The following is a 19,607-nucleotide window of genomic DNA, read 5'->3' on the forward strand; positions in this document are numbered from 1 at the left end:
GTTAGGCATGCTGTTAGTTGAATGGACATTGAAAAATATAATGTACAAGTAAGTATATGTGTTAGATGAGTGTTAGAAATGCATGCAAAAGAAAAATAAATAGTGTTTATCACCCATTTATTTTTTTATTATATCAATGAATACACACAAAATAGTATATTTCTCTAGAAAAGCAGTCCATTACAAACAAAGTATTTAAATAAGATTTAAATAATAATGGATACACAGCAATGTTAGTACAAAGTGAAAAGGCTGTCCTTTCTCGCAGACAGACAAGGACCTCCACTGGATCAGAAACATTCCATGACCCTTGCCCCTGGGCCTCACACACTGCATGCAACCTCAGATGTTAAGAGTCATACCTTGGCGCTCCCAAGCGAGGGGAGTCTGTCCTTTCAAGGGCGTTCATGTAGGAAAGTTTGTAGTGGGAATAGGAGGGTGAGCGGGGGACAATGGGAGAGTGGGGTTGGTGTGTGGGGGAGCGATAGCCCTCTGTGGCCCTGCCTTGGCTGCTGTTGGAGCTGCTGTGGTCAGTGTGCAGTGAAGTAGAGGACGTCCTTAGAGCTCGGCCCATGGTAGACCCGCCATGGCGCAAGACCGGGGTGCGCTGGCCATAGTTCACCAACCCAACTCCCATGAGATTGTCCCTTGAGCCACTGTAGGCTGGAGGTGTTGGGCCTCGGGATCGAGTCCCGTCTGGATAACAGCCACTAGGGGGCAACCCGTACCCCCCTGCCCCATCAAACACTCCTGAGTCTTGGGCATAAATGTGTGGCTGCGAGCGCCCATGGAACATATGGCGCTTTTCTCTCTCTTCCATCTCCTTTCGCTCCTGGATGGATGCCATGATGGTCTGGGACAAGTTGTCATAGCGCACTGGAGATGGATCCCTGTCCCTTTGGTGAGGGGACTGCCTGCCCACTCGGACAGGCATCACAGGGCTGTAGGTGGTTGTGACTTGCTGCCTCTGAATCTCAGGTTCCCTAATGTGGCACATTTTGGTTGGCAGATAAGGAGAGTGGAATCCCATGGAGGGCATCCCGCGGTGGGCCATGCACTCACTGGCATTACCTGGGGAGATGCTGGGATTGAGCAGGCTGTCATAGGACAGGCTGCCGTTCCTGTTGGACAGTGTGTTGGGGGAGAAGACACTCTTGTAGGGGGTGGAGGTGACTGTCTGAGGCTGGAGTCCTGTGAGGTGGCCCTTCTCAGAACGGCGCTGAGCCTGCTTCAGGCTGAGGGAGCGAGAGTTCACAGGGTCAGCATCCAACTGCAGAGGAGATGACTGGAACGTGCGATGGAGCGGAGCGTTAGTGTATTCAGGCAGGTCCAGGTTGGGCTCAGAGCGGTAGTCGTGACCACGGACACCCTCCTCCAAAATGGCTGAAGTCTTGCGTTCTTCTCCCATCATAATCTAAGGGAAATGTATTAAAGAACAGTTGAAGGATTTGAAGGTTTCACAACTACAGTGGGTTAAAAGAAAAAGAAACCAGCATCATACCTTCTCCCGAGAGTTGTGATAGTGGACTTTAGGCATGGTGCTGAAGGATGGCCTGTATTTGTACATGGCTGGAGTCGAAGGGTGGGTCTTTCCAGAGAGTGAGCCGTCTACTAACACAAGAGGGGGAAAAAATGTCATGACATGAATAAAAAAAGATGTCTAGAATAAAACAAGTACACCGACACGCCACCAGGTAGCAGTAGTGATCAACAAGAGCACTTCATGTACAAACCCTGACATAATGCACCATGACACTGGAGATTCTCAGGAGAATCTATATTATTGAAATCTAAACTGACTCAATAAAACACTATAAATGTTCTATAAATGTTGAGAGCTCATGTTTTGCTCATTTATAAACCCACAGCCTTAATAGTATCTGAGCTGTTGGATCCAAATGACAGGCTCCATCTTAATTATAGTCCAGATTTGAGCCTGTTTGCTTTCTCTCCCCCCGTTGGCAGAGCTCCAGTCCCTCACACCACTTACAAGAGAAAAGAAAAACGGTGATTCATGTTGCAGTGATTCACTCCAGCATTGTACAGCAAATCTGATACAGATTCAGTGAACTTGGCTCGCAGTGCAACAAATCAGGTCTGTTCTCCAGCTTGGAAAAATCAAGGCCACTAGAGATTGTTACTGAGGTGGGCATTTATCGAGCCTAACTAGAATCTAGTCACTGCAGATCTACAGAAATTAGGGATAGAAATGCTATTTATTCTACAAGAGAAACAGGAAAAAGTATTGATGTAGGAAAAGAGTATTTGTGTTGCTTACCTTCAGTGGAGGTCAGCTGGCTTTTGAAGTTGTACCTGTCAGCTTTGGGAGGCAGAGGAGGCTGGATTTCTTTTTCATCCAGAACGTCCAAGCTGTTTTTGGACTACAGACAGAACGGAGAGATACATAGCAACCACAACATGAAAAATGTCCTAATAACTCAACAATGCAGGCAACAATGCAGGCAGTAGAACTAGGAATCAACTTCTCTGGCACGTCTTCGGTCTTTACTCCTATGAAATAATGTTTGGCACTGCTACTGAGCTAACTTTATAAACTGTTTATTGTGATCCATCTTTTAGAGGCCAAAAGTCACTTTTACCTGGCACATGTCATTTCTAATTTGATACCAAAGATCTGAATGCAAATTTGATGGAGCAGAACACGGGAAATCTAATGCGCCCGAGTTTGAGAGCGTTATCTTTTTTGTGATCTCTTTCTGGAAACAATTGGTCACAGAAAGTTTGAATGTTTTGCTAATTCACGTCTCCTTTGCAGCTTTTATTGTCATTTCAGAAATATGAAAGAAAAAGCAACATTCATATAATATTGCTTCATGTGGAGATCACTGTAGATCACGGCCAAAAGAAAGAAAAACTGTACAAACTGCACAATAACCACATCTGTGAGCTCACCTTGGAGCTGACGATGGTGCCGTGGATACCGTTGTCGCTGACCTTGATGGTGATTTGCCTGTCGGAGAGGTCCGGCCTGATGAATGGGGGCTGAATTTTGATATGGGGCTTTTTCCTGGGATCCAGCATATATCTGCATGAGAATGGAGCGCATCAGCAAACAGGTCTCTCTTTGTCCTCAAACAATACTTCCATAGGGGGTTTCACAAAGGGGTTAAGTAAGTATGCCATGTTAGTTATGCATGCAGCAGGCAGAAATTATTAAGACTTCAATCAACAAACAATCAAAGGTGTGTATTGCTCTTAAAAATATAATACAATATCAATTGTATCAATGACTAACTTTTAAGTGTATTCTAAAAGACCGTAGTGACCAAATATGACATAAAAACAGTTGGAACTTAAGAGAAGAGTAAAATGGAAACAGTTTTATCGGATGACATACTGGTAAAGAGCAGTAAATCAAAGTGCATATCTAACTGTTGTCCCGTGTGAGTGAGTCAGCTCTCTGAGCCATCTGCCTCCCCCCGGGGGTTTCTGGCTGTGTTCAGTCAGTTCTGGAGAGACACCTCCACAGCCACCTCAGAGTACGTGCACAAACATAACAGGCTGCTTTTCATTGCATTCAGCGTGAACTGCATCAAGTCTTTTTACAGTGCAGTGTCAATGGTCCAGTCTTATACCATAGGTACAGGGTCTACTCACTCACTACATCACTAGACCGGACATCTCTCTATACTACAGTAGCCAGAGTGCACCCACTGTGGCACCTGTTCATGGGCAGAACAATGGAAGGGACAAAAGCTCTCATTGAGGGAGTTGTCGTTGTGTCCTTGGGCAAGGCACTTCACCAATCCTTGCCTAGTATGAATGTAGTGTGTGAGTGAGTGTGGCCTATATAATGCATGAACGCAGCCATGACAAAAATGTAATGACTGTTAATGTAGTCGTTACTGCGTCTCCAAATCCATGTGCTAATCCTGCCGCGTGTTTTAATAAAATGTGAAACAGCAGATGGCAGTTTGTGTATTAACATCAACATGATTAAACAGAGAAAATCCTGAAAAACATTCACAGAAAGGTACAGTGTCTTACCTCGGTGCCAAAGGACTGCATAAGACATACTCCACGTTGCCACAGCAACCCTTGGTGAAGGGATTTACTCCTCCACGAAACTTACCCGTCACCTAAGTAAGAACATACACAGCGTTTAGAATGATTCAAAAGGCAGCGGTACCGACAAGCAGCATCAGACTTTAAGATATGCATTTGATTTGCTAATAATTAATCCTATAAATACTGTATATAATGGGGGAAATTGTTTAATACAGCACATCATTTGCGTCCATGTCCTTTGTTACGTCAGAGAATGCCTTCTGACGTAACTGCCTTCATGTATACATCCTCGGAGTACAGTAGGTACAAACAGTCCATTAACTTGTGACCCAGCAGCTTGAAGCGCTTCATAGCCGATCTGTCCTTTTAGGTTGAAGTGATGCTTTGTAATGGAAGGAACTGGTATTCACTCATCCTTAAGTAAGATCCAGAAACGCAAAGCCCATTTAGTTAAGGGTGTTACAGTTAATTTCGATAAATAGAAAAACGAGGAGCACGCCTGGATAAATGTAGGGCGCCGTATAAACTCGTACGCAAACCTCTTCACACTTAAGAGAAAGGAAAGCCTCAAGGTAAAACTGTGATCCATGTATTTGTGTCCACTCCAGTGATTTCTTTATTACCTGTTCGTTCGTCGTTCGCCCCCGAGCCACGAGCACCATGTGAAACCCTGTGAGCCCCACGACTGGAATGAAGAAGAGCCCTGGGATGCACATCACCACAAGACTGGGGAAAAAGGGTCAAGGACAACACACCGCCGCTGTTTTATATTGTTTACTCTGAATGAAGTCGATGCAATTGGATTTTGAGAATGTGAAGTGTCAAGAGTCAGTGTTCCTAATAAATTACATAGCAATCTAACAATCCAAAGTGTCGACCGATTCTTTCATTTATCCAAACACACAACACGTTCTCACTACTAGTGGTGGAAGACGTAAAAGTATTACAAAAAAAATCGACAAAGTAAAAGTGTTTTGTACCTGTTTAACAATTTACTCTTAAAGTTAATTTTTAAAGTATTTTGCACAGATTTTGAGACATTTTTAAGCATTAAATGTAGTGATTGTGCTCATTGGTCAACAGTTGCAATTGCAAACAGTTTCTTATTTTTTTTTAATATGTTGTATGTATATATTTTTATTTGCTCAAAGCTGGGGCTTGAACTCAAAACCAAGTACAATGTCATCATAATGTGCTCAAAATGAAATCTCAAACAATATGCAAAATACTTCAAAAATGTAGTGGAGTAGAAAGGACAGATGCCTGCTCTCAAATGTAGTAAAGTACACATAGCTAAAATCTTCACTTAACTACAGTACTTTTACTTTAGTATTTCATTACATTCTGTCACTAAATCTACCTGTAATTTACCATGAATACATCACGATTATATTAAGATGTGATCATGTTATGCATTTGAACCCCTGCAACACACACGCACGCAAGCACGCACGCACGCACGCACACACGAAAATAGAGCCAGAGGAAGGATACGTGACGGTGGTGTGCAGCGCGCTGAGTCTCTCCCGGTGATGGAGCACAAAGATGAGGCCAAAGGAGAAGACGTTGATCATGTGCACGCTCAGCGACAGCAGGAAGAGGAAGAAGTACCGGTAGTTCCTCCGCCCGATGCAGTTGTTGACCCAGGGACAGTGGTGGTCGAAGTCCTAGAATGAAGTAAAAAAAAAACATCAGTGTTACAATGTGGTATCTAGGGCTCTAAGGTTCCCAAAATAACCATACGATCGACTCGGGACCCCCCACAGTAAAATGAAATTGATGTTGTAATAATTTCAAGTTAAATCTTTTTAAATTAGGCAAATGTCCTCAAGATATCATCTACAAACAGGGAACTGAAAGCCATGACACTATTTTGAAAACTATAGAAAATAATACAAATTTAAAATGAGCAAAAAAATTAAAAAAAATTAATGACAAAAACTGCAGTAATAATTAACTGACATTATATATATATTATATTAACCCGGCGACAAGTTGGCCACTGTCCAGGGTGTACCCCGCCTAAGGCCCGAAGTCACTGGGATAGGCTCCAGTCACCCGCGACCCCGAAAGGGAACAAGCAGTAGAAAATGGATGGATGGATGGACATTATAATGGACAATAGGGAAAATGGAAAAATATCACATTCTGACGATTTGAAAGCTGAAAGATTTGACAGACTTTGGACCAAATGTGATGTTTTTTGCCCCTTAAGCTTCTTTAGATGCCGGATGACATAAATGAATACCTTTGGAACATCCTTTTGGCGGCTTGGAAAAAGGCACTCACACAAAAAGGAGGACACAAGTTGCACCTACAATCAAGGAGTGGACTGACATTATAATGGACATACTGATGATGGAAAATTTGGAATTTAACAGACTGGGTTGGGCCACAGATTTTGGGTTTGTTGCCGCTTGTGTTCATTTTGTTTTGTTGGTCGTTCTCTCTGTGTTTTGTGTTTTATATTTGTTTTTTGTCTTTTTTTACAGGAAAAAAATAAATAAAAATCAAATAAAAAAGAAAAGTACACAAAAAACCCTAGATACATTAAATGTTACATATTAAAACAATGAAAACAAACACACACAAAAAAGTCTTTAGTTGCCATTTTCCCCCTTTTCTTTCTGTACTCTCTTGACAAATTCCGTTCTGCGTTTTTTCTGTTGACTTTTGTAAATGAAAAAAACTGAAATAAGAAATAAAACAAGACGATCTCACTCTCCAGATGTGTGCTGGAGAAGTGCGTACCTCCACACAGTTGTCGCACACGCTGCAGTGGGAGCACCGCGGCGGCCGGTAAAAGTGACAGGTGGCGCACCACTTCATCCGGACCTGAATGCCCTTGATCTCCACGTTCTTGTAAAGAGGAGCTCGGAAATCATCGTCCTTGTCCTCATCCTCGTCCGCTGTCAAAACAAAAGCAAAAATATAATTAGATGTGTCAACATGTGGCAGGCATATAACAGCAGGACGCATCGAGATATGTCGGCCGAGTTGGACAAGGACGTTGGAATAAGGAGGAAAGCAAAAGTGACTTCAATAATAGTGCAAGAAAACAGGTCTACAAAAAGCTATAGTGTATAGTTAATAGAATGTAGTGGTTTTGGTGTATTTTGCAACTGAAAAGAAAAAAACAACTACTATTCCATTTGTTACAGGATAAACAGACACAGATAAAGAGATTATACGCAATTTGATTTTAAAAAAACGGTTGGAAATGCATTCACTGAAGCAACTCTTATATAAAAACATAAAAGACCAAAAGGATAACATGCTGCGTGTGATTTATGACATTTAAGACTATGGGCTTCACATTAAAACAACAGTAAAAAGGGTAGACGTTTCACACTTGTATTAAACGACTCATTGTATTTTTTCTTATTTATACAGCAGTAGAAAGGAGAAGGCGTGGATTTAGTTATCTGAATATTTGAAAGTTATTCATGAGTTTTCTATTTTTGCTTGAATACACTGTTTTCTAGTAGCTTTTCTGTTGATAACATATTGTTTTTGTATGAACTCCCGTGTACTTGTCGTCTTGTAAGTGCAGTTTACGTCAGATGAAGTTTTGAGAGCTTCTGCTTCACGCCGCCGTTCCTTTTAGTCGATTGAATTATTGATTGATTTAGATTATTGATTTATGTCTTTAGTCGACTACAGCCCTACTCGGTTCACAGCAACAAGATTCCCCTCTGGGTTAACCATCTATCGGCATTTAAATGACATTGAGCTAGTCTTTTTGAGATAATAAGTGAAAAGGGATTAACCGTACTCTTTATTTTAATGTTTTTATTAACATTTACTCAAGTTGAAATTGCTGCACATCATCATAAACACATTTACACGAAGCAAAAGACATTTAAGAAGGATTAAAACAGAACTACATTCAAATGCGCAGGCAATTTCCACAGGAATTTTGACATTGTTGTTTGTGATAAGTTCTGACATGAAAAAAACATAATTTGCTGATAATTTGAACTCAAGAAAGGAAACATAATAATAAGCGACAATATCTTAATTTTGAGAGTGTCAGTGTCACTAATATAATTAAATCGGATAAACGAGCAGAGGTGGCACGTTTACAGTACTTAAATAGATTCTTCACACATCTGTACTTTACTCGAGTATTAAAATGTCTGGCCACGTTTTACTTCTACTCCTTACTTTACTTTACATGATACATTTCAGCAGTACTTTGACAAGAAATTGTACTTTTACTTGAGTAGTGAACTTCAGTACTTTTACCACGTCTGTATACTGGTTAAATCACGTTCAACTGTTCCACAACATGGAAATTGTAATCAGTGTCGTCCTTTACAGTATAATTGACATTGTTAGAGGTCTAGTGATGATAGCGCGGCCCAAAACATGTTAAATGCAGACAGTAATTTTCCCTATTGAGAGGCTTGTTTCATCTCCCTTGATTTGATTTAATTTGATTGGATTACCCTGGCATGTGCGAGTGGGTCAGAGCAGGTGTGGGCACGGGCGAAACACCGAACCGTCTCTTACTCAGACACTCCGAGTGCAGTTTCTTGCCTCTGGAGGGGATTTTTATTTTGTCTTTGGAGATGCAGAACAAAAAACATTGCGTCTGATCAAAGGCCCGACTCAAACAATACGCTCAAACCTGAGAAAATAATTCCAGCGAACGATAACGACGGCTGTGGACTAAGTGAGCCAGAGGACAGACACGCTCGGGGAAAACAGGAAAGGCTTTGAGTCGAACGTGTTGAAGGACTTTCAAATGGATCGTAAAAATAAATGGCTGCAGACACAACTGTGCATTTTGACAGCTTTGTTAACTTTGAAGTAAGATAAGTTTAGCCGTGGCCTATTTTGAACAATGTGCTACTTTATTTTGCAAAGGTAGTGAGCAAACAATCCCCATTTTTCTATTATAATTCGTATCTTGATGTGTCAGTTTTGAGTAATGTGCAACGCAATATGTGTGATCTATATGAATGTATGTACTCGAAACACACCCAGATACTAATCAATACTAGGACTAGTAAATATAGATACTAATTTGAGGAGGTATAGATACATACAATGGACGTATTAGAATCTCTCCATAATATTTTTTTAGAATGATCTTGATCCAAAGCAGAACAAGTATAAGATCACATGGTTATTTTCAGTTGAGTTCATTTTATTCCAGCCCATTATGTTAAGCATTTCTTTCATTCACATTAAATTATTAGTACATAGTTTGTGTAAAAAGGAGTAGGAAGAAGTAAGATACTTGTGTGCTACTTCCTTTAATTCTTACAATGTTTTAAGGGTCAAGTTCATCCAGACCAAGCTCAATTCATTCATTTTATATAAACGTTTGTTATTTGTGTTGTAAATTACGTACAATAATATTAAAAAAAAGAGTTGTGGCAGTGTGATATCAAAATCAGTATCAAGCCTTTTCCTTTGTATCGAGCTCCAGTTTGAAGTGTTAGTATTGTGACACCTTGTAATAGCATAGTAGTAAATGAATGTGAGTATCTGGTTGCTATAAACTTAAGCCACAGAAGCATCAGAGTCATTTCAGGTGAGGCAGAAAACACGTGCACTCGACCGACTCGTTTTAGAGCGACTTGTTGGCAGACGAAGTGCATCTGATCATTTACATATTACACTCCTCCCACGGGAAAGTCAGTCACTGCACTGATTATCGAAGATGGGGTAAAAACCAAGCCTCAAACCTGGAGTGAGTGCACAAGAGGTGGAACCCTTGAGCCACCGTAGTATATGGACATAACCTCCAGCGGAAAGAGCATGTAGACTTTAAAGGGCTGTAACGTTGAGGTAATGGAGTTGTAAACCGTGAAGGCCCTGTTTCACTGAGGATTCACATCTGTCTGTGCAACCGACCGAGATGTAATCAACAGTTAATTCTTACACCCCAAATAACATGTTTATTGTTTACTGAGACAGAAATGTTCATAGAATTGACAACCCTCGTTACGGGACATGGAATGACGATATTTCTGGCAGCAGCGGACAAAGCCACGACGACACAAACCGGCCAAACGATAAAAAACTGGACGGCATTAGAAAAAAATGGAAAAACTGACATTCAGACTTCATTTGAAAATTGACAAATTTGACAAACTTTGGTTTCTGTTGGACAATGTGTGGCATAACTTATTTGGATGTCTTTTGCTGCCTTAGTTTGTGTTTTGTGTTTCTCTCTGTGTCGCATTCAAAGTTCTGTGTTTTTCAGTTCAGTTTTAAACGTTTAAAAGTGAAATTAAACCAAAAAAAAGTTGAAATATAACTATACTATATTCAATATCTAAATGATGTGTCAGAACTCAGATATTTTGGAGATTAGAGGCAGACGGGGAAAATATGTTTACTCTGTTCTCCAAGTATGACTAGAGGTGGACAATATATCGAAATGTAGATAATATTGTGAATGTTGTTTTGAAGATATGCAAAATTTATATATTGAGTTTATCATTTATAAAAAATCTACCAAAAGAGCTGATTAAAATGATAAAAAGTAATGAGGTGTACTTTTAAATGGGTATAATGCAATATTTTTGCAGTTTTGTCATGAATTTTTACAGATATTTCCCATTTGTCTGATATTTAAACCGCTACTAATACATTTAAAGACATGTTTTAACACTTTCCTATTAGACTGACATAGAAACCTACAGAGATATTTATTTTCATCAATATTGTCCAGCCAACACTGGTATTACCTGAAGAGGACCCAGTAATACAACAAAACGCACTTCAATCCAGAGAAATTCCACAAAGAAACGCTAGAATAAACAGTCCATGCTTTAAAGCTTCTAGAGCAGGGATGTTCAACTTAATTTTCCTGAGGACCACATTTCTCGGGGGCCGTGGCCTCTGGATAGGACATGTCAAGATTAATAACATCATTTTGGGGTCGCACAAAATATCACATATATAGTTGTTTCAAAAATGGTAAAATATCTGCTGTATTAAACTGTTGTGGGGGAATCACCTCAAAATGTAACCAGAAAACTAGAAACATTAAAAATATATATTTATTTGGGACATGGGTCGTGGGGGCCGGATCAGATTGTTTGGTGGGCCTGACCTGGCTCCCGGGCCTTAAGTGGAATAGATCTGTTCTAGAGCATTAACTATTCTATGATCAGGATCTCAGATATGTAAATTATTCCTTTATAGTATCATATTAAAACAATATGCAAACACTAATAAAAGTCTGAAATATATTCATTTTATGGGTTGTAAACATTTTGATTCAATATTCATTTACCTTTACGTTGGGCTATTTAACCTGGAGCTCATCTTCCATTTGCCCGATGAAAGCCCAGGGCTGAAACCTTATTTATGTCCCAATTAATTCACATGTTGCAAGTGAGGAGGTGTGCAGCAATTTTTTCTCTTGATGAATTTTGGGTTGTAAATGGAAGTTGTCATAATCATTGGGAACTGTGATTAAAAACATGATTGTAAATGTACAAACCTCGGGGGTACACGCCAGGATCCATGAAGGTTGCCATGCTGAAATTGGCCAAAACGAAGAGGAAAACCACGCCATTGTAGAGAGGCACTGCGGGCGAGATTACCTTGGCAAGCCAGGGGCACCTAAGAATGGAGACAAACAGGAATGAGAAGAGCCATAGTACCAAACATCTCTCTGTCCGACCGCTCAGCGAGCCCGCGGCTTCACTTTGCGTCACGCCTGACCTTCTCGATCACGTGGTCATAACGCAGTGTGACCACCAGTGAAAGCGCTGAAAATACCTGAATCACACTCGATCAAATGGACCCAAATGTCACGACCTGCTGTGCTGCCCACAAGAGCCACAGCATGAAGCAGTGTCAGGCTCCTATAGGATTACTATGGGCACAACATGGACTTTATCAATGAGTTTATCAATGAACGAGTAACTGTGGTACAGGAAAAGGATATATTCTTCAATTTTTATAATCCAATAATGTAAACGGCTGTCACTAACGATTATTCTGTAGTCGACTAGTCAGCCATTATTTTTTGGATTAGTCGTCTCAATAAACAACAGAAATGAAAATTTGACTCGTAATTTTGTTGACTGAGCCCTTGTCTTTTTGACATTTTGATTAAATAACACTGTCTTTGGTATAAAAGGTCTTTTCAAGTGTTTCACAACACGCGGGCTCACGATACCATATGAGAAGATTGCGATGCATGAGATAACTGATACATGACTATTTTTAAAAAAACAAATAGAGTTTAACTATGTTTTTCTTTGTTAAACCACCACCTGCACAAACTTAAAATGACATACACCAGTTTTAATGATCAAAAGCAGCAGCCCAAAGTACTGTATCACCAAATTTAGTATCACGATATATCAGTATTTTGGCCTCACATTTCATTAATTTTCTTTTTTACAAAGAGTACATAGAGAATATTTTTTTGGCTATAATTCTGCTTTTATATTTGCTTCCATATCATTACTTATAGTTTATATTATATAGACATCTATATCACACTTCAAAATCTATTACTATTACGACATGCTAGTCTGTAAATTTACATGATAATGCTTGTAGATATTGCAATATTATAGGATGTCCTCATATGAAAGCAAATGGAGAACCTTCTAGTCTTTTAATACCACTTATGTCCATATTCAAAGCATGTTCCCGAGCAGCAGTATCCAGGTGCTGGAGCTGTGCGATCGTCTCCTCGTGTCCACATCCCTCTTTGCTTCATTGAATTATTCAGAAGCTTAAAGAGTAGAGACAGACAGAGGCGTTAACAGCAACGTGACGGCCTCTAAAACAGCCACACTCTGAACAACGGAGGTGAGACCGAGTTTAGAGATAGAAAATGTTTAAAAATGAAGCAGAGAGACGAGCACTGAAGAAAACTGAAACCTCGTTACGACTTCTCTCACAGTTTAATCACATCTCAACACTGGCTCAGTAATAGTTTGTAGTTGTAGTAGTGACAATAGTAGCAGAAGTATATGGGTCCCATGTATTGTGTGTGTGTGCGTGTGTGTGTTTGCAGTTATGGCTGAAGAATCACTATACCAACAATTCAAACTTTATTTCAATACTAAAGAATATACTCAATTCTCTATATCAGTTTTGTGATATCTGAATGAAACATAATATAGTATTTTTTCAGGTCAAGATTTTAGACAGTCGACTAATTTTCAACTCAAAATATTAGTACCGTCTTTGTTAAACTATATTATCTTGTTCTAGTTCTGAGAAAGCTCATTATAAAACTGTTCAGAAAGGGCCAACATTTGTCCTGTTTGTGATTTTATTTTCAATCAATACTTGTTCAAATGAGTATCTAGTTTTAGTACAAGTTTTAGTATCAATCAGCTTTTGATTGTTTATACTTTTGCACTACGGATTATTTTCTAAGAATAAAACAACATGAAAGTCAAGATTTTCTACTCAACTTCAATGCTATTGATTAGGTTTGTGTACTGATTCCCCCCCTTGCGGTCACACAAATAAACAAATCTTACTTTTGTCTGTGGCTGCATTTATGATGTTTTAGCTCCTGTTTGTTGGGTTGATTCGGCTTTAATGTTAATTTCGAGGCACATTTCTAGATAATTTCAAAGCTGTTGTCTTTTATTTTGATTTGTTTGGTTTTTATCCTTTTTTTTATGTATTATTTTACTCTGTTTTGATAATTTTTTGCCATTTTATCTTATTTTATGCTTATTTTAAGTGTGCTAGAAGTATAAAGCGGACTGGAAAGCACGTCCCCGCAATAGCAATAACTTCAAATCTGGAAATATGAATACAGAAAATAGGATCAGTTGTTTGTCAGAGATAAAGTGACAGCCCTGACTGTAAACATGAAGAGCAAAAACGACAAAGACGCCATTTTGGGATGAAGCAGACAGCGTGGGTGGTAAATTGCCCGAGAGAAACCAAGATTAAACCACATCCACTGGTTAACGGAGGAGGAGTTACAAACAAGCCACAGCTTAACAACGTTGTTCACGAGACACTTTAACTGCAGGTGTAACCACAGACTTTATGTTTTTGTTTGTCAAATTATTAAGCGGGACATTCAGCGACGTTGGCACAATATAATACTGCTTTTCAAATCGTGCCGATGATAAAACTAAATATTTAACTTTGTAGAACAAGATTAAATATGTCAAATTTGTGTATTACGATTATTATGAGAAGAAACATCACGATTATAATATGACACCAAGACCGAACTACAGTAAAATACTTAATAAATGAATAATACACTCAATATATGCCAGATTTGAAAGTTTTTTACATTCATGTTTACTTTTTCAGAGTAAATTGAAAGTAAATAATGTATTTTTGATTCTAAAATGGTCACAATTATGATTTTATAGTTTGTACCATTACACTGTGCCCCGATTAATCACGATTATTGATTAACAGAATAATCTTGACATCCGTAGAAAAACGTTCTGAAATTCGAGGTATTATTCCTAGAGATGCATTGAATGAGACAAAAAGTCTTTGCAAAAACAACTACACCCAGATTCCTTGTCCTAAACCCTTACAAAAACACTTCTTATAGCAGTGTGCGAACACGAATGTGCTGGTGTCACCACTAAACGACACAAGGAAGAGCAATAACGCAGTGAAAATCTCATTTCATCTTCGGGCCGAGAGCGGAAAGGCGAAAAGCAAGGAATAAAGCAAACCAATCTCAGATTTGCTCTGTAGTTTTCAGACTGTTTCTAACCCACATCAGCTCAATATGAGGAGGAGTGAGCACAATTACTCCCAATATTGCATTTGAAACTATAGACCGCGTTTTGATGTATACAAGAAGCCAAAAGTTTTGTGATACACAGATGTCAAGCTTCAACAATGCCCTGGCTTTTGAAGTTTTCGCACATTTTAATATATTTTACAGAAAAGTGTCGGTTCAAGGCTCCTCCTTGAACCGACACCTTAACGAGGTGGAGGGGTTTGAGTGCCCGAATGATCCCGGGAGCTATGTTGTCGGGGGCTTCATGCCCCTGGTAGGGTCTCCCAAGGCAAACAGGTCCTAGGTGACGGGTCAGACAAAGATCGGTTCAGAAGCCTCTTATGACGACGACACAATCAAGGCAGTTCACGACGCCCGGATCAGCGTCACCGGGGCCCCATCCTGGAGCCAGGCCTGGGATGGGTGCTCCATGGCGAGCGCCTGGTGGCCGGGTCTTACCCCACGGGGCCCGGCCGGGCACAGCCCGAAAGAGCGACGTGGGGCCGCCCTCCCGTGGGCCCACCACCCGCAGGAGGATCCATAAGGGGCCGGTGCAGAGAGATCTGGGCGGCAGTCGACGGCAGGGGCCTCGGCGACCAGATCTCCAGACACAGAGACTAACTCTGGGGACATGGAATGTCACCTCGCTGGGGGGGAAAGAGCCTGAGCTTGTGCGGGAGGTTGAGCGATACCGACTAGATATAGTCGGCCTCACCTCCACGCACAGTTTGGGCTCTGGAACCCATCTCCTCGAGAGGGGCTGGACGCTCCACTTCTCTGGTGTTGCCCGCGGGGAGAGGCGGCGGGCTGGTGTGGGCTTGCTGATAGCCCCTCAGCTCAGCCGCCACGTGTTGGAGTTTACCCCGGTGAACGAGAGGGTCGCGTCCCTCCGCCTTCGGGTGGGGGACAGGTCTCTCACTGTTGTGGCGGCCTACGGGCCGAACAGCAGTGCAGAGTACCCGGCCTTCTTGGAGTCCTTGGGAGGGGTACTGGACAGTGCACCGACCGGGGACTCCGTTGTTCTACTGGGGGACTTCAACGCCCACGTGGGCAATGACAGTGACACCTGGAGAGGGGTGATCGGGAAGAACGGCTTCCCCGATCTGAACCCGAGCGGTGTTCAGTTATTGGACTTCTGTGCTAGCCACGGATTGTCCATAACGAACACCATGTTCAAGCACAAGGGTGTCCATCAGTGCACGTGGCACCAGGACACCCTAGGCCGGAGGTCAATGATCGACTTAGTTGTCGTGTCATCAGACCTCCGGCCGCGTGTCTTGGACACTCGGGTGAAGAGAGGGGCAGAGTTGTCAACCGATCACCACCTGGTGGTGAGTTGGATCCGCTGGCGGAGGAGGAAGCCGGACAGACTTGGCAGACCCAAGCGCATTGTGAGGGTCTGTTGGGAACGTCTAGTGGAGCCCTCTGTCAGTAGGGTATTCAACTCGCACCTCCGGGAGAGCTTCTCCCATGTCCCGGGGGAGGCTGGGGACATTGAGTCCGAGTGGACCATGTTCTCCGCCTCCATTGTTGATGCGGCTGCTCGGAGCTGTGGTCGCAAGGTCTCCGGTGCCTGTCGTGGCGGCAACCCCCGAACCCGGTGGTGGACACCGGAAGTAAGGGATGCCGTCAGACTAAAGAAGGAGGCCTATCAGGCCACTCTGGCTTGTAGGTCTCCGGAGGTCATCGACGGGTATCGGCAGGCCAAGCGAGCCGCGGCTCGTGCTGTCGCAGAGGCAAAAACCCGGGCCTGGGAGGAGTTCGGGGAGGCCATGGAGGAGGACTATCGGTCGGCACCAAAGAAATTCTGGCAAACCGTCCGGCGCCTCAGGAAGGGGAAGCAGTGTCTCACAAACACCGTTTACGGTGCGGGTGGAGGCCTGCTGACCTCGACTGGGGATGTCGTCGGACGGTGGAAGGAATACTTTGAGGATCTCCTTAATCCCTCAGTCACGTCTTCTGAAGAGGAAGTAGAGACCGGGGACTCGGAGGCTGGCTCATCCATCACCCAAGCTGAAGTCACTGAGGTTGTCCGCAAACTCCTCGGTGGCAGGGCTCCGGGGGTGGATGAGATCCGCCCTGAGTACCTAAAGTATCTGGATGTTGTAGGACTGTCTTGGTTGACACGTCTCTGCAACATCGCGTGGCGTTCGGGGACCGTGCCTCTGGACTGGCAGACCGGGGTGGTGGTCCCTCTGTTCAAGAAGGGGGACCGGAGGGTGTGTTCCAACTACAGAGGGATCACACTCCTCAGCCTCCCGGGTAAGGTCTATTCCAAGGTACTGGAGAGGAGAATCCGACCGATAGTCGAACCTCGGATTCAGGAGGAGCAGAGTGGTTTTCGTCCCGGTCGTGGAACACTGGACCAGCTCTATACCCTCCATCGGGTGCTCGAGGGTTCATGGGAGTTTGCCCAACCAGTCCACATGTGCTTTGTGGATCTGGAGAAGGCTTTTGACCGTGTCCCTCGGGGTGTCCTTTGGGGGGTGCTCCGGGAGTACGGGGTCCGGGGCCCTTTGCTCAGGGCTGTCCGGTCCCTGTATGACCGGAGCAGGAGCTGTGTTCGCATTGCCGGCAGTAAGTCAGACCTGTTCCCAGTGCATGTTGGACTCCGCCAGGGCTGCCCTGTGTCACCGGTTCTGTTCATAATTTTTATGGACAGAATTTCTAGGCGCAGTCAGGGGTCGGAGGGGGTCCGGTTTGGGGACCACAGGATCTCATCTCTGCTGTTTGCAGACGATGTTGTCCTGATGGCTCCATCAAACCCGGACCTGCAACATGCACTGGGACGGTTTGCAGCCGAGTGTGAAGCGGCTGGGATGAGAATCAGCACCTCCAAATCCGAGGCCATGGTTCTCGACCGGAAAAAGGTGGCTTGCCCTCTCCAGGTGGGTGGGGTGTCCTTGCCCCAAGTGGAGGAGTTCAAGTATCTCGGGGTCTTGTTCACGAGTGAGGGAAGGATGGAGCGTGAGATCGACAGGCGGATCGGTGCAGCGGCTGCAGTGATGCAGTCGCTGCATCGGACCGTTGTGGTAAAGAGGGAGCTGAGCCGAAAGGCAAAGCTCTCTATTTACCGGTCGGTCTACGTTCCTACCCTCACCTATGGTCATGAGCTTTGGGTAGTGACCGAAAGAACAAGATCGCGGATACAAGCGGTCGAAATGAGTTTCCTCCGCCGGGTGGCTGGGCGCTCCCTTAGAGATAAGGTGAGGAGCTCGGCCACACGGGGGGAGCTCGGAGTAGAGCCGCTGCTCCTCCACGTCGAGAGGAGCCAGCTGAGGTGGCTCGGGCATCTGTTCCGGATGCCTCCTGGACGCCTCCCTCGGGAGGTGTTTCAGGCATGTCCCACCGGGAAGAGGCCCCGGGGAAGACCCAGGACACGCTGGAGAGACTATGTCTCTCGGCTGGCCTGGGAACGCCTCGGGATCCCCCCGGAGGAGTTAGAGGAAGTGTCTGGGGAGAAGGAAGTCTGGGAGTCCCTGCTCAGACTGCTGCCCCCGCGACCCGGCCCCGGATAAAGCGGCAGAAGATGGATGGATGGATGGATGGATTACAGAAAAGTTTAAACTAAAAGCTTATTCCTGTGGTTCTCAAGCTGTTTACACCATACCATAAAAATAAAAATAACTTCCCGAGATCTAGAACACACACTTTACAAAGAGTGAGTCTGGTCACCGCTCCCTCTGTTGCGCCACAAGCCAAACTCAGACAGAACCGTGCAAATAAATACAAATTGAAGCAGAAGAGCTCGTTGAGAATTTACTAAACAAGACAAAAATAGACTTATACTAAATAACAACCTGAAAAGGCCAACGCACAAAAAAAAAGTTTAAAACTTAAAAAATTATTATTTATTTATTGTTGGTGTAATCCCTCATTCGTCCAGGAGTGTTAAATTGTAGAAAAATTCTAAGATTCTAAGCAGGGAAAAAGATGGTTTGAAAAAGGAGTTAAAGAGGCAATCTTTGTTATAATCTTTATATAAGAAGATAATAAAGGCCATCATTAAATAGGACCGGGGGGTTAAGATTCAACCTTCTGGTTGTTTATGATGGAATTTTGCATCCCTGGAGAAGTAAACGCTCAGAGCATTCGGATGCTAATCTGGCACTCAGGGAGGAGAGAGAATAAGTCATGTTACAATAGGAGGCTGAGAGCCAATTAAAGGACTGATAGTAAAGAAAGATGCTTTAGAGGTGTTATTTAGTTTCTGGTGAAACTAATAACACCTTTTCATCAGGAGATCCTGCCAGGTGGGCAGGGCCTACCCAGTGTAGCATAAATATCTGAGTTCAAGATATAAGATATAAGATATTCCTTTATTGTCCCACATGGGGAAATTTCAATAAAGGAATATCTTATATCTTATATCTTGATTCGCAGATTGAGAATGACTCTTGGATGAGAGTCAAAACGTATTGTAGAGTCCAGATGACTACAACTGAATCTTTTTCTACAAAATAAAAAAAATATATATATTGCAAATACTGATGAAAACCATGAAATAGCTACATCATTCACGTTGCTTATGCAAAAGATCTCCATTAAATAAATGAATGTGTGTGTTGATTAAGTCTGAGCCGAAGTGATGTAATCTATAAAGTAGCCTCTGGATGGACAGATTTACGCAGCGTTTTAAGGACTGATCTTTTGGCACGTCTAGGCTCTTAACAAGCTCTGTATCCGTTTCATCGAAGCCACCTCATACGAGCTCCTTATGAATCCCACAGCAATTTGACTACACAAATTGACTCGCCCTTCATTTGCTTCAGGATGAAAGCAGGAGAAAAGAGGGAGAGAGAGGAGCTCTTTGAAGTGTCTCCTATTGAGCTTTTGAGTGACTGTGAGAGGAGAGAGAGGGGAGAGAGAG

The 19,607-nt window shown here is 42.8% G+C and overlaps 1 protein-coding gene across 2 annotated transcripts in view; it reads right to left on the reverse strand.

Moving 5' to 3' along the window:
• zdhhc8b (zDHHC palmitoyltransferase 8b) overlaps positions 1-19,607 on the reverse strand; it is an 80,362-nt gene that overhangs the window by 1,984 nt on the left and 58,771 nt on the right. Inside the window, exons 2-10 of one of the 2 annotated variants that reach the window (XM_072434097.1) lie at positions 11,498-11,619; positions 6,781-6,938; positions 5,524-5,696; positions 4,653-4,755; positions 4,009-4,100; positions 2,914-3,046; positions 2,279-2,381; positions 1,502-1,608; positions 363-1,414 (exon numbers count right to left, since the gene is read on the reverse strand). In XM_072434097.1, coding sequence (XP_072290198.1) covers positions 363-1,414; positions 1,502-1,608; positions 2,279-2,381; positions 2,914-3,046; positions 4,009-4,100; positions 4,653-4,755; positions 5,524-5,696; positions 6,781-6,938; positions 11,498-11,619 — 2,043 coding nt within the window. Of the gene's footprint in view, positions 1-362; positions 1,415-1,501; positions 1,612-2,278; positions 2,382-2,913; positions 3,047-4,008; positions 4,101-4,652; positions 4,756-5,523; positions 5,697-6,780; positions 6,939-11,497; positions 11,620-19,607 lie in introns of both variants that reach the window. The other variant, XM_072434096.1, reaches the window with a different exon arrangement.

This window comes from Eucyclogobius newberryi, unplaced genomic scaffold (genome assembly GCF_026437365.1).
Source record: "Eucyclogobius newberryi isolate DKJ021-1_F unplaced genomic scaffold, fEucNew1.0.hap1 SCAF_6, whole genome shotgun sequence".
NCBI lineage: Eukaryota > Metazoa > Chordata > Actinopteri > Gobiiformes > Gobiidae > Eucyclogobius > Eucyclogobius newberryi.